The 12,449-nt window shown below is 35.6% G+C and overlaps 1 protein-coding gene across 5 annotated transcripts in view; it reads right to left on the bottom strand.

Moving 5' to 3' along the window:
- The window catches only part of TAX1BP1 (Tax1 binding protein 1), a 92,248-nt gene that overhangs the window by 29,806 nt on the left and 49,993 nt on the right, over positions 1–12,449 (bottom strand). For 3 of the 5 annotated variants that reach the window (XM_078059398.1, XM_078059400.1, XM_078059402.1), the window contains exons 9-14: positions 10,700–10,924; positions 9,991–10,137; positions 8,220–8,343; positions 6,275–6,378; positions 2,856–2,981; positions 193–264 (exon numbers count right to left, since the gene is read on the bottom strand). In XM_078059398.1, coding sequence (XP_077915524.1) covers positions 193–264; positions 2,856–2,981; positions 6,275–6,378; positions 8,220–8,343; positions 9,991–10,137; positions 10,700–10,924 — 798 coding nt within the window. The remainder of the gene's footprint in view (positions 1–192; positions 265–2,855; positions 2,982–6,274; positions 6,379–8,219; positions 8,344–9,990; positions 10,138–10,699; positions 10,925–12,449) is intronic. The other 2 variants (XM_078059399.1, XM_078059401.1) reach the window with 1 other exon arrangement.

Genomic DNA, 12,449 nt, shown 5'->3' with positions numbered 1-12,449 from the left:
CGCACCCCCTCGCACAAGCAGGGGGAGGAGTAAGGACATCAAGCAGTCTCTGTGCCAAGAGCAGAGTCCCATACATGGCACCTGATCTCACCACCCTGAGACTATGACATGAGCCGAAACCAAGCACCAGACGCATAAACAATCAAGCCACCCAAGCACCCTGAAAGATTTTTTAAGTACACTGTTCAATACCTTTTCCCTGGAGAGGTTTTCCAAACGTGAAGTTAGACCATTTATTTCTTTGTCTTTCTCTGCCAACTGAAGCTGAAAAAAGAAATCATCATTAATCTTTTTCATTATCTACTCTCTCCTTACACACCAAGAGTTAGTCTATACCATTCTATCAAAATTCCAATTACCATACCTGTGTATTTTTCTTAGTGTATTTCTTTGAAATCTCTAGATTACTTCTCATTATTGACCAAGTGCCCGTACTCATACAACTTCTCCCAGTTTACATAAAATTTCACCTACAATATCATCCCCTCGTGCTCTTTTTTGTGTCCACTTCTTGAACTTCACAATTAGAAATATGAGTGTTCTCCAAAGTTTCTTCTTTGGCTTCTCTCTATGTTCTCCCTGAAAACTCCCTTTATTCTATGCCTTCACAACTATGATCCCCATGGGAATAAATCACTAATATTAACTCACATGGCACACATCTTTCTTTCCCCAAACCTGTCTTTTCAATTGATGGGTGACATGTTTTCATTGTTCTTTCCACACTTTAAGGGCAAAAGGTCCCAAACCTACTTTTCTTACTTCTGTTAACGGATATTACCAATCTCAGAGCCCACTGTGACTGAAGCTAGGAAGCTTTGTTACAACACTTCCTCCTCTTCTTCCTCCACTCCCCAACATTTTCAGTCTCTTTAGTCATTCATTCACTTAACAACCACATTATGAATACAAACACAAACTTATTTTTCAATTATTTCATGTCCTATTCAATAATAAGTGATCAGGGAAGGTACCCAAGGGGGTGGTCTTTATTACCAAGTAATTCTGAGAATACTTTTAATTTTCTTACCTTCAAACACCCTTCCCACCTGTAAATCCTCTCAGGGTTACCAAACTGTTTTCAAAAAGACCTACTATAGTTGGGTCCTTTTACTCCTAGGAAATTCTTAATAGCAAATAGCACTCCAATTCCATTTTAGGCCCCCCAAAATGTGGTTTAAGCTATCTTTCAAGTCCAATCTACACCACCACAGACATTAAAGTCCTATTACTCAAGACTGCTCAAAATTTCCAGGCTGTGCTCTCCACTTTTCACCTCCAAATCTATATAAATGCTTTTCAATCTGCTTAAAATGATGCTTCTTTCTTTTCCCAGCTCTGCTTCTCCCCTCCAGTTTGGTCTTTCAAAGGTCGGGTTTCTCCATGCTTAACTCCTAAATATTCCACTGGAAACAGCCCTAAGGTACTTCATTAATTAGACTTATCATTCATGTAGAACTTCATCCCATTTTGCCTTGTCTAGTGAGTATCTGTGTCTAAACAGTACAAAATAAGGGAAAGGGCACTAAACAAAATGCTAAGCACCTTTACCAGCTGCATAATCTATAATGCTGTTTAATTCAGATGCTCACTTCTACAATGATCTAAATGAACTAAAAACATTATTTAGCTTCCCACAGGTTTGACAGATGACTACCTGAGTCGTGAATGCCAGAGTTGTGAATATCACCATTATACTTCTAAGCAATCCCTATTAGATTATAAACTCCTTAAACATACATAGCATTGTGCCTTACTTGTATGATCTCCCACATAACAGCTAACATAGTGTGTGCTCACTAGCTCTCTCTCTATATATACAGGCTTTAATTTTACTAAATTATTTTTTCTAGTCAATATGCAAAGATAAAAGCTCATATAAATTCAGTATTCACACTTTATAAATAGTAAGGGAAGCTGCCAGCCACTGAAAACAATATCCGCAGGGATCTCATAAACAATAATAATCTCATGAATTAGAAGTTTGAAATTTTCATTCTGACAGTAGATGAAGATAAAAAAGAACTATCAGTAAAATTACCTATAATGTGCCACCTTCTCCAGGCCCCAGGGGGGAAACCTAAATTCTTGGTGTCTTTAAGAACACCACATTTAAAAATTAAGACTGTAAGTACAATTAGCTATAATATAGCAAAGTTAAATCATTTAGAACTTCCTGGTCTCTAGTCACACACACAATATGCAAATTATATGTAAGATCTCAAAATATGTAAGATTATACTTTATTCCTTAAAGCAAAAAGATCTTCCTACTAATTAGCTAAACAGGCTGCTAATCTTTTTCTCTAACAGTCTTACAAATATCATTTACCATTTGGGCTTATTTGTTGCCTAATATTACATTGGCAAAAATAATTAAAATTAAGATTGTATCACTTTGCAGTATTTTGTAGGATCACAAGTAAAACATTTTGGTGATTCATTTAATAGCTTACATAAATTTTAAAATTACTGATCATGTATTATTATGCTCCCACAAAAACGTAAAGGCCCTAAAATAATTTTACATACACATTCATGTCTGTTTCTAAGTGAAGAGGACAATGAAATGATCACTTTTCATCTTAGAAACTAAGCATGATTTAAAAATAAAATTTTAATTAGCCAACTGAGTGCACAGAATTAAAGTCACAATGGCAACGCATGTATTTATTTTCTCAGTTCATAGTTAATTAACTACACTCAACTAAATATGTAGTACATATTTATACACAAAAATACAATTCCAATTATCTATATTAAAACTGCCCATTAGATTGGTAAAAATTATAGCTAACATTATTTGCAAAAGTACCAGGTACACTATGCCTCAAACTATACAAATACTGAACTTACTCTGTAATTATCCTCTACTTCAGCTAGTGCTAGTTTTACATTTTCAGCAATCTTCACTTGCTCTTTCCATTTCAGTTCCATTTTTGCAAGTTCGTCAGCATACTTATTGCATTTTGTTTTCTCATCCTAAACGAAATTAGCATAATTACACAAAAAGATTTTAAATCCAAATAGAGCCAATATCTATATAAACCTATGCAGATATTTGCTGAATGTTTCATTATAACATTGTTTTAACACTATCAACACTGAAATAACCAAATGTAAAAAAAAAAAAAAAAAGGAAGGAAAAAAATGTCAGTGGAAGATGGGACAAATCATTTTATTTTATTTATTTTAAGATTTTATTTATTTATTTGACAGAGAGAGAGAGAGACAGCGAGAGAGGGAACACAAGCAGGGGGAGTGGGAGAGTGGAGAAGCAGGTTTCCCGCCGAGCAGGGAGCCTGATGTGGGGCTCGATCCCAGGACCCTGGGATCATGACATGAGCCGAAGGGAGATGCTTAATGACTGAGCCACCCAGGTGCCCCGGGACAAACCATTTTAAATCCCTACAATGGAATAGTATATATTTAAAAGAACAAATATCTACAAATTAACAAGTAAAAAACGTCAAGATACATTAATTGAAAATAGTATGCTGCAAAAAACAGTATAGTATAATCTTATTTTTAAAAGTTAACACAATTTCCATATAGTGCTGTGCAGAAAAATATGAAGTACTGGGCGCCTGGGTGGCTCAGTTGGTTAAGCGACTGCCTTCAGCTCAGGTCATGATCCTGGAGTCCTAGGATCAAGTCTTGCATCGGACTCCCCGCTTAGCGGGGAGTCTGCTTCTCCCTCTGACCCTCCCCTCTCTCATGCTCTGTCTCATTCTTTCTCTCTCAAATAAATAAAATCTTTTAAAAAAAATATGAAGTATTAATAGCTCTTATCTCTTGGAATCAGGATCATGATGGTACCTTTTACCATCTTTACTCTTTTATAATGCCATAAGATTTCACAATAAGCATATATTACTTCTACAAAGGGAAGTAATAAAAACTGTATGATTATAATGACAACTGTTTCCAGACATTGGGATTTCCTGACCAAGAAAATCGCTAGGTTGACTTCTTATACACTGCTTCTTCTCTACAACTCAGAATGTTGAAAGGAGTTATAAATCATGACAAAAGGGTAAATTGGAAAATTTCATTTTGAATGTCTTATATTCAAGGTAAAAGTTTAAAAATACGCTTTAAGCAATTCAACTGAGAAAAAGTCTTTAACAAATAAGGCTAGATCAACCTAATACCATGATATATACCATACCTCACACCACACACAAAAATAAACTTAAAATGAAAATAGACCTAAATGTGAAACCTAAGACTATAAAACTTACATAAGATAGAAGAAAATCTTTACAAGTTGGATTCTTAGAACAGAATGGAGCCTGCTTAAGATTCTCTCTCTCCTCCTCCCTCTGCTCCCTCTGCTCCCCTACTCTCTCTCTCACATATATGAATAAATCTTTTTAAAAAGCACAAAACATAAAAGAGCAAATTGGTAAATCTGTACTTAATCAAAATTGAAAATTTTTCTAAAAACACCATTAATGAAATGAAAAAGGCAACTCACAGACTGGGAGAAAATATCCACACATATCACACAAATGACTTGTATCCAGAATAAAGAACACATACAATCAGTAATAAGAAGAAGAACTCAATTTTTAAAATAGCAGAAGATCTGAACTCTCCCAATAAAAAGGAATGAACTACCAATATAAGCAACAACATCGATAAATCTCAAATTAATTATGCTGAAAGAGGACCAAAAAAAAGAGTATAAACCATATGACTGAATTTATATGAACTGTTACAAAAAGTAGGCTAACCTACAGAGGCAGAAGGCAAGCCAATAGTTTCCTGGGGATGGGGATAGAGGGAGAAGTGAACTGCAAATGGGTAAAAACTTTGGCAGGTAATGGAAATGTTATCTGGACAGTTTCACAACTATATACATGGCAAAACTGATCAAACTGCAGGCTTCAAATATTATAAGCAGTTTACTGGATTTCAGCAAATATATGCAGTTTACTGCACTTCAACACAGTGGGGGAAAAACGCCTTGAGGAAATTTTTAGCTTAAGCACATTCTATCTTTCTGTCAATAATACTATATAATGACATTTTAAAAAATATCCATCTAGAAGCGTTTCAGACTTAATGAAAAAAGTTTAGTCCCTTATAAACAACTACTTTGAACTCAAGGGTAAAACTGTTCTAATAAATCAATCCTACAGAAGGAAGGATCCTCTGAAGTAATAAAAGATTTGGGGCGCCTGCGTGGCTCAGTTGGTTAAGCATCTGCCTTGGGCTCAGGTCATGATCTCAGGGTCCTGGGATGGAGCCCTGCTGAGCAGGGAGCTTCTCCCTCTCCCTATCCCCAGCTCATGCTCTCTCTTGCGATCTCTCTCAAATAAATCTTTAAAAAAAAAAAAAAAGTTTAAAAGATTAAATATTATTTAAAAGGCACTGACAAAATGTTTTAAATCAACTACTACAGTAACACTGAACTAATGTATGGACTTCATCATTCTACAGTTAACTCTAAATATCCTTCCCCTCTCTACATGGAGAAACATACCCAAAAAAATTAACAAAAATCATACAAACACAAAACACCTTTGCCTCCCTTCTCCAAATCAGGTATAAATGAGAAGCCTGAACCCTACCAAGACAGTTGCAAAACTGAAATGTATGAAGAATACAGTTTAAAATAGTCAAAATAAGTAACATCATAAAGGCAATAGCTCATTTGATTAACATTCTCTTTTTCCACTTTGTAAATTTGGTTACTTTAAGATGTGGTAAAATTCTTTGCTATTATTACAGTTAATGTAAAAAAATTACTTCCCTTTTATGATGTTCCAAGTTCAAGGATACATTTTCAATGTATCCTTATTAAGAAGACAGACAAAAATAGCCAACCTCAATTAATCACTTGCCCATTATCAAGAAAGGAAAATAGAAAATTTTAGGATCATGATTTTACACACAGGCCTACATGAGCAGGTACACAGAACTCCCTTTCGTCATCTCAAAAGTGAAATTAAGGGGGCACCAGAGTGGCTAAGTTGGTTAAGAGGCAGCCTTCAGCTCAGCTCATGATCCCAGGGTCCTGGGATTTAGCCCTGCATCAGGCTCCCTGCTAAGCAGGGAGCCTGCTGCTCCCTCTCCCTGCAGCTCCCCCTGCTTGTGTTCTCTATGTCAAATAAAATCTTAAAAAAAAAAAAAAAAGTGAAACTAAGTAAATGGGTATTTAAAAAAAAAAAAGCAAAAACAAAACCCCAGGATTTAAAAAAAAAAAACAAAGGTAAGCTAAGCCATTATATCTAATAAATCTTTCATTTACAAGAAAGCTATCTTACCTGCAAGAGTTGTCTACATTTATTGTATTTTTCTGTTTTGTCAGCAATTTCTTTGGTCATTTCACAGACTTGTCCCTTTGTTACCATGTCGGAATCTGTCTCGGCTATTACAAAGCAGAAAATATTATTAAAACTTATTTTGCCCCTTATATTATCTTCCTGTTCAGAATAACTTAAGAATAACTTAAAGGTCAGTAAATGGAATACTAAAGGAGAGAAACACCTATCTGAAATCATCTATTCATACACTAAATAAAGCAAGATAATATAAACTCTATGTGAGAATTTTTTATGTTAGTTTGGCCAGAAACAAGTTCACATTCAATAATGAAAAGGATCATTATTTTTAATTAACTAAAAACAGTTCTTAAATGGCACACTTGTTCTCTTCATATAACTGAATAGACAGCGTAAGTAGAAAGCCATACTCTCTGAAAAAACACTTTAAATCACTTTTCTAGTCCTTCATTACTATTCACTAAGTCTTTATTAAATAAATAATTTACACAACACCACTCTAGATAGAGGATGTACAGAAATGTAAGTCAGGATTCCGTTCTACAGTGGCTGAACCTAATTAAATATTTAATAGCATGGGAAATTTACATTTAAAGTCTAAAACAGCAATTACCCTAAACACTACAGAAGGAAATGTATTTTTATATACTCTAGTGCCAACTTTCATTATGTCAAATCTTTAACATAAGATGAAAAAAAATTAGGCCAAATGAAAACCTAGAGTTAATTCAAATTTTCATGTTGTTTATCATTCACTATGTCTTTCTAATCTAGAAGTTAATAAACTAATAAAAATTTAACTTTTCTCCAACAGGTTCACTAACCAGGAAGTACCCTAATGATCCAAAGAAGTAAAAAAAAAAAAAAAAAAGTAAAAGATAAAGAAAACCATCAACAGGGGATTTATTTTTCCACCAACAGAACTGTACAATTAAAATTCCATAAATGCATCTTGCCATTTGCAACGACGTGGATGGAACTGGAGGGTATTATGCTGAGCGAAATAAGTCAAACAGAGAAAGACATGTATCATATGACCTCACTGATATGAGGAATTCTTAATCTCAGGAAACAAACTGAGGGTTGCTGGAGTGGGGGGTGGGGTGGGAGGGATGGGGTGACTGGGTGATGGACACTGGGGAGGGTATGTGTTCTGGTAAGCGCTGTGAATTGTGCAGGACTGTTGAATCTCAGATCTGTACCTCTGAAACAAATAATGCAATATATGTTAAGAAAGAAAAAAAGAAGAAGAAGAATGTAGCAGGAGGGGAAGAATGAAGGGGGGGAAATCGGAGGGGGAGAAGAACCATGAGAGACAATGGACTCTGAAAAACAAACTGAGGGTTCTAGAGGGGAGGGGGTTGGGAGGATGGGTTAGCCTGGTGATGGGTATTGAGGAGGGCACGTTCTGCATGGAGCACTGGGTGTTATGCACAAACAATGAATCATGGAACACTATATCTAAAACTAATGATGTAATGTATGGGGATTAACATAACAATAAAAAAATTTAAAAAAAATAAATAAATAAATAAATAAAAGGCAAGAAGAGGAAAAAAAAAAAAAAAAAAAAAATAAAATTCCATAAATGCTTCAAAATTCCATACATTTAGTAGGATATTAAAGAGTTAATCACTGGCTTTTGTCCTATAGCCTAACTGCTGCTACAAGCATGTAAGTTTACAAACTCCAGCTCATTTAATACTTGTGAATATTCTCATGAAGATAAATAGTAGGTCCACACATTTTATATATTTCACATGCATGACTTTCTTACTTTTAGACCCCTACTTTATCTTTGCCTTAATCCTCTCACTTATAAGAATTTTCTGAAGCTCCCTTAAATTTGTACACCTGGAACAAGGCAGTGTAAGTACCAATACTCGTCAAGGCAGGACACTACCCAAAAGGTCTAAAAGATTTTTACCTGCAGAAGGTGGTGGCTTTACATCTATAGTAGAGGCAGTAGTAGCTGGGTCTGTGTTTATTGAGGCATCATTCACTTTTTGCTGATTCCCAATTTTCTTTGTTAAGACACTGTTGCTATTGGCCTATTCAAAATATTAACGATAAATTATTCAAGGAGTTTTATCTCCTTCCTTCAGTAATTGCCATAAAGAAATCCTGAGAAGTCGACAAAGCTGCTATTCTGTCTTAAAGGCCAACAAAAACTAAAGGTAACACACATCACCTTACCAACTGACCTAAATGTTACAAAAGAGAAAAACTTTATTTTGGTTTTTCTTGTCAAATCATCAAACCACCACCAAGAAAAGACACAGAAATGTCCTAGGTCACCTACTACAAAGTCATAATATACTTACAGGCCCCAACCAAAACCCATACATGTGGGTCAAACTCAAAGTATATTTTTTCACAAAAACCTTTTTAGTTTACCACATGTATTTCTGTAAAAATATCTGTAATGGGCACCTGGGTGGCTCAGTCAGTTAAGCGTCTGCCTTTGGCTCAGGTCATGATCCCAGAGTGCTGGGACTGAGTCCCATGTTGGGCTCCCCGCTTAGTGGCGAATCTACTTCTCCCTCTGCCCCTCCCCCGCTCATGATCTAATAAATATTTTCGACCTGAGCCAAAGACAAATGCTTAACCGACTGAGCCACCCAGGCGCCCCTAAATAAAATCTTGAAAAAAAAAAATTATCATCCGTACCATATAGAATACAATAAATTTTGTTTACAAAGAGAACTTCGTATCATTTTCAACTACAGGTTTTAAATGTTTCTTCACTTCCAGCATTCCATTACATAGCAAACCTTATATCAGATACAATTTAAGGACCCACATTAAAACATTCATCAGAACAGAAATAATTTTTTTCATTAAATCTGCTTACCCACTCTCAAATGGAATATAAAACAATTAGCTAACATTAACTCTTCCTAATCTAGTGATTATGAATAGGATAGAAGAACCCAACAATGAAAACTGAGAATATATCTAAGACCCTAGGGATAATCAATGGTGAATCCCACTGAGGACAGGCATCACTGTCATAAGAAGGGATTCAATATGTGTATAGTTTTTTGTTTTTTGGTTTTTTTTAAAGATTTTATTTATTTATTTGACAGAGAGAGACATAGGGAGAGCAGGAACACAAGGAGGGGGAGTGGGAGAGGGAGAAGCAGGCTTCCCACGGAGCAGGGAGCCCGATGTGGGACTCGATCCCAGGACCCTGGGATCATGACCTGAGCTGAAGGCAGATGCTTAACGACTGAGCCACCCAGGTGCCCTGTGTATAGAGTTTTTAAGTGATGACATTTATCAAGAATTTAAAGGGAAATAGTCAAAAAAAAAGGAACCTTCCTCCTGTTTTCTTTTTCCTGCTGCTACCCTTGCTTCCTTTGTTGGTTTTCCAGAAAATAAAAACTCCAGATTAAAAAAAATATATGTATCATTAGCAATATTAGACCAATGACTTCAAATCAGACCAATGATTTCAAATTAGCAGAGATAAATTATATTCAAAAGGTTGATATTTAGAGTATTATAAATCTGGTGGCATCTCACTGGCTCAGTTGAAAGAGTATGTGCCTCTTGATCTCAGGGTCATGAGTTCAAGCCTCATGTGGGGTACAGAGGTTACTTACATAAATAAAACTTTAGAATATTGTAAATTTGATTCATTAACAAAAATACTGATAAAGGAAATATTAGGTATGCATTCAAACTGTCCTTACTGATTGGTCTGAAAGTTTGTTTATTTGTTTTTGGAGCCTCTGGCATTCCTTGAATTTTTCTTTATAATGATCTGCTGCCATCTGAAGACGAAGTTTCAAATCTTCCACTTCTCTTCTCAGTTCATGTTCCAGTGTATCAGTCTTTTCCTATGACAAAAATACACATATACTTCCTCTTAAAAAAAAAAATGTTAAAAATCTCCTATCTCATAATGTAAAAGTAAATCCCAACTTCATTTTCGCTTTTTTCTTTCTGGCTTTTAATTTTTATTTGTTTTGGAGTTTTGGCAACAGAGCTACATTAGCTCCTAATAAATCCAGCTTTATATTCTTAGGACTAAGCCTCATTAAAAAACTAGAGAAGAACAATCCACCTCCTGTGGAGTAAGTATTACCCTGTTAAATAACCATAATACCACTTTATGAAGCTAATAAATAAGAAATTCCAAACAAAGCAATATATAACTGACATTAGAAAGTTTAACAATAGAGCAGCTCTTACTAACCATTAGGCATTTGCCTACCTAAGTTTTTCTTAAAGCTTACATTAATTTCAACTGAAGAGGTTACAATGACTAAATGAAACGAATGGAAATTTAAATTTCTATGATAAGAAATCTGACCTGATTTATTTTGACATACCTATTCTCTTGTATAAGCTTGTAGTGAGCTTTGATCAAAATGAAAATTCAAAATTAACCCACTTTACCTGGTCTTTTTTCACAGCATTCAGTTTAAGTTCTGCCACTGCATCAGCTAACTGCTTTTTTACTTTCTCATTTTCCAAGCGTGCAGTATGCAGATCCGCCATTGTTTTATCGCGCACATTTACAGCATCACTAAGTTCTTTAGCCAGAAAGACAACTTCTTGCCGAGTTGCCTGAACCTGTTCCTCTGCTTTACGAAGTTGCTCCTTTAAGGAAAAGGTATCTTCCTGAAGAAAATCAGATAAATACATTTGCAATGAAACCATTAAAGTAAAAACAGAAGCAGAAACAATTTTTAATATTTCAACAGATCCAAAATTTTAAATTAAATACTGCTTTTCTATTCATGACTTAGATGAAGTACACAAATCTATAAAAAACTTAAGATATGACTTTGTGTTAGAGTCTCCATTTAACAACCCAATGCACTCTGTATCTCTACCACATTAAACACGTGTAAATAGAAGTTCAGAAGTCAAGCAACATGCCCAATATTTAAAAGCCCTGGCTTAAACAGAAATTCAAATGAAAGCTCCTGTCCCCCAAAATCTCTAACATCTGTAACTACTGACCCTCATTTTTTATGATTACCAATAAAAATAATTTCAATAACTTCTCTGTAATTCCAAAAATTTTGGTTAAAAGAAGTCTATTAACTAACCTAAAACATATCCAACGTAACATTAATATACCATTACATATCATTATGAAAACAGGACAGGTTTAGGGGCGCCTGGGTGGCTCAGCTGGTTAAGCAACTGCCTTCGGCTCAGGTCATGGTCCTGGAGTCCCGGGATCGAGTCCCACATCGGGCTCCCTGCTCAGCGGGGAGTCTGCTTCTCCCTCTGATCCTCCCCCTCATGCTGTCTCCCATTCTCAGATAAATAAATAAAATCTTAAAAAAAAAAAAACAGGACAGGTTTAGAACTTCTAAAAACAAAATACGGATATGCTGCAAGTAACAAAGATGAAGCACTGGGAAAATGAGAAGTAATTAGGACCTCTAAACAAACCTAAAAGTATCTTTAAAAAGTTAAAATTGCTCTAAGAAAAAAAAAAAAAGAGGGGTGCCTTGGCAGGGAGCCTGCTTCCCCTCTACTGTTCCCCCTGCTTGTGCTCTCTCGCTCTGTCAAATAAATAAATAAAATCTTAAAAAAAAGATAAATATAAAAATAAAAATAACAAACTCAGAAAAAGTGCAACCCATTCCTGGTCTTCAAACTGTTAGCTCCTGGGGCACCTGGCTGGCTCAGTTGGTGGAGCATGTGGCTCAATTCTCAGGGTCGTGAGCTCAAGCCTCACGTTAGGCATGGAGCCTACTTAAAAAATAATAATAAAAATAAAAATAATTGTTAGCTCCTTAGAAGGAAATAAATGATTATGCAATATTGAGGTGGAGGAAATCTTTGTAGATATAACATTAATAGATCTAACTATGTAAGTATCATCAGCTTCTCCATGTCAAAAGGGAAAAAAGAGACACCAGCACCAGAGGAAATTGTTTGGACTATGTATGTATTTTTTTTTAAAGATTTTATTTATTTGACAGAGAGAGAGAGAGAGAGAGACAGCGAGAGAGGGAACACAAGCAGGGGGAGTGGGAGAGGGAGAAGCAGGCTTCCTGCTGAGCAGGGAGCCCAATGCGGGGCTCGATCCCAGGACCCTGGGATCATGACCCGAGCCGAAGGCAGACGCTTAACGACTGAGCCACCCAGGCGCCCCTGTTTGGACTATATTTTTTAAAAAGGTACA

This window comes from Halichoerus grypus, chromosome 12 (assembly GCF_964656455.1).
Source record: "Halichoerus grypus chromosome 12, mHalGry1.hap1.1, whole genome shotgun sequence".
NCBI classification, from domain to species: Eukaryota; Metazoa; Chordata; class Mammalia; order Carnivora; family Phocidae; genus Halichoerus; species Halichoerus grypus.
This window is presented reverse-complemented; position numbering and strand designations above follow the sequence as displayed.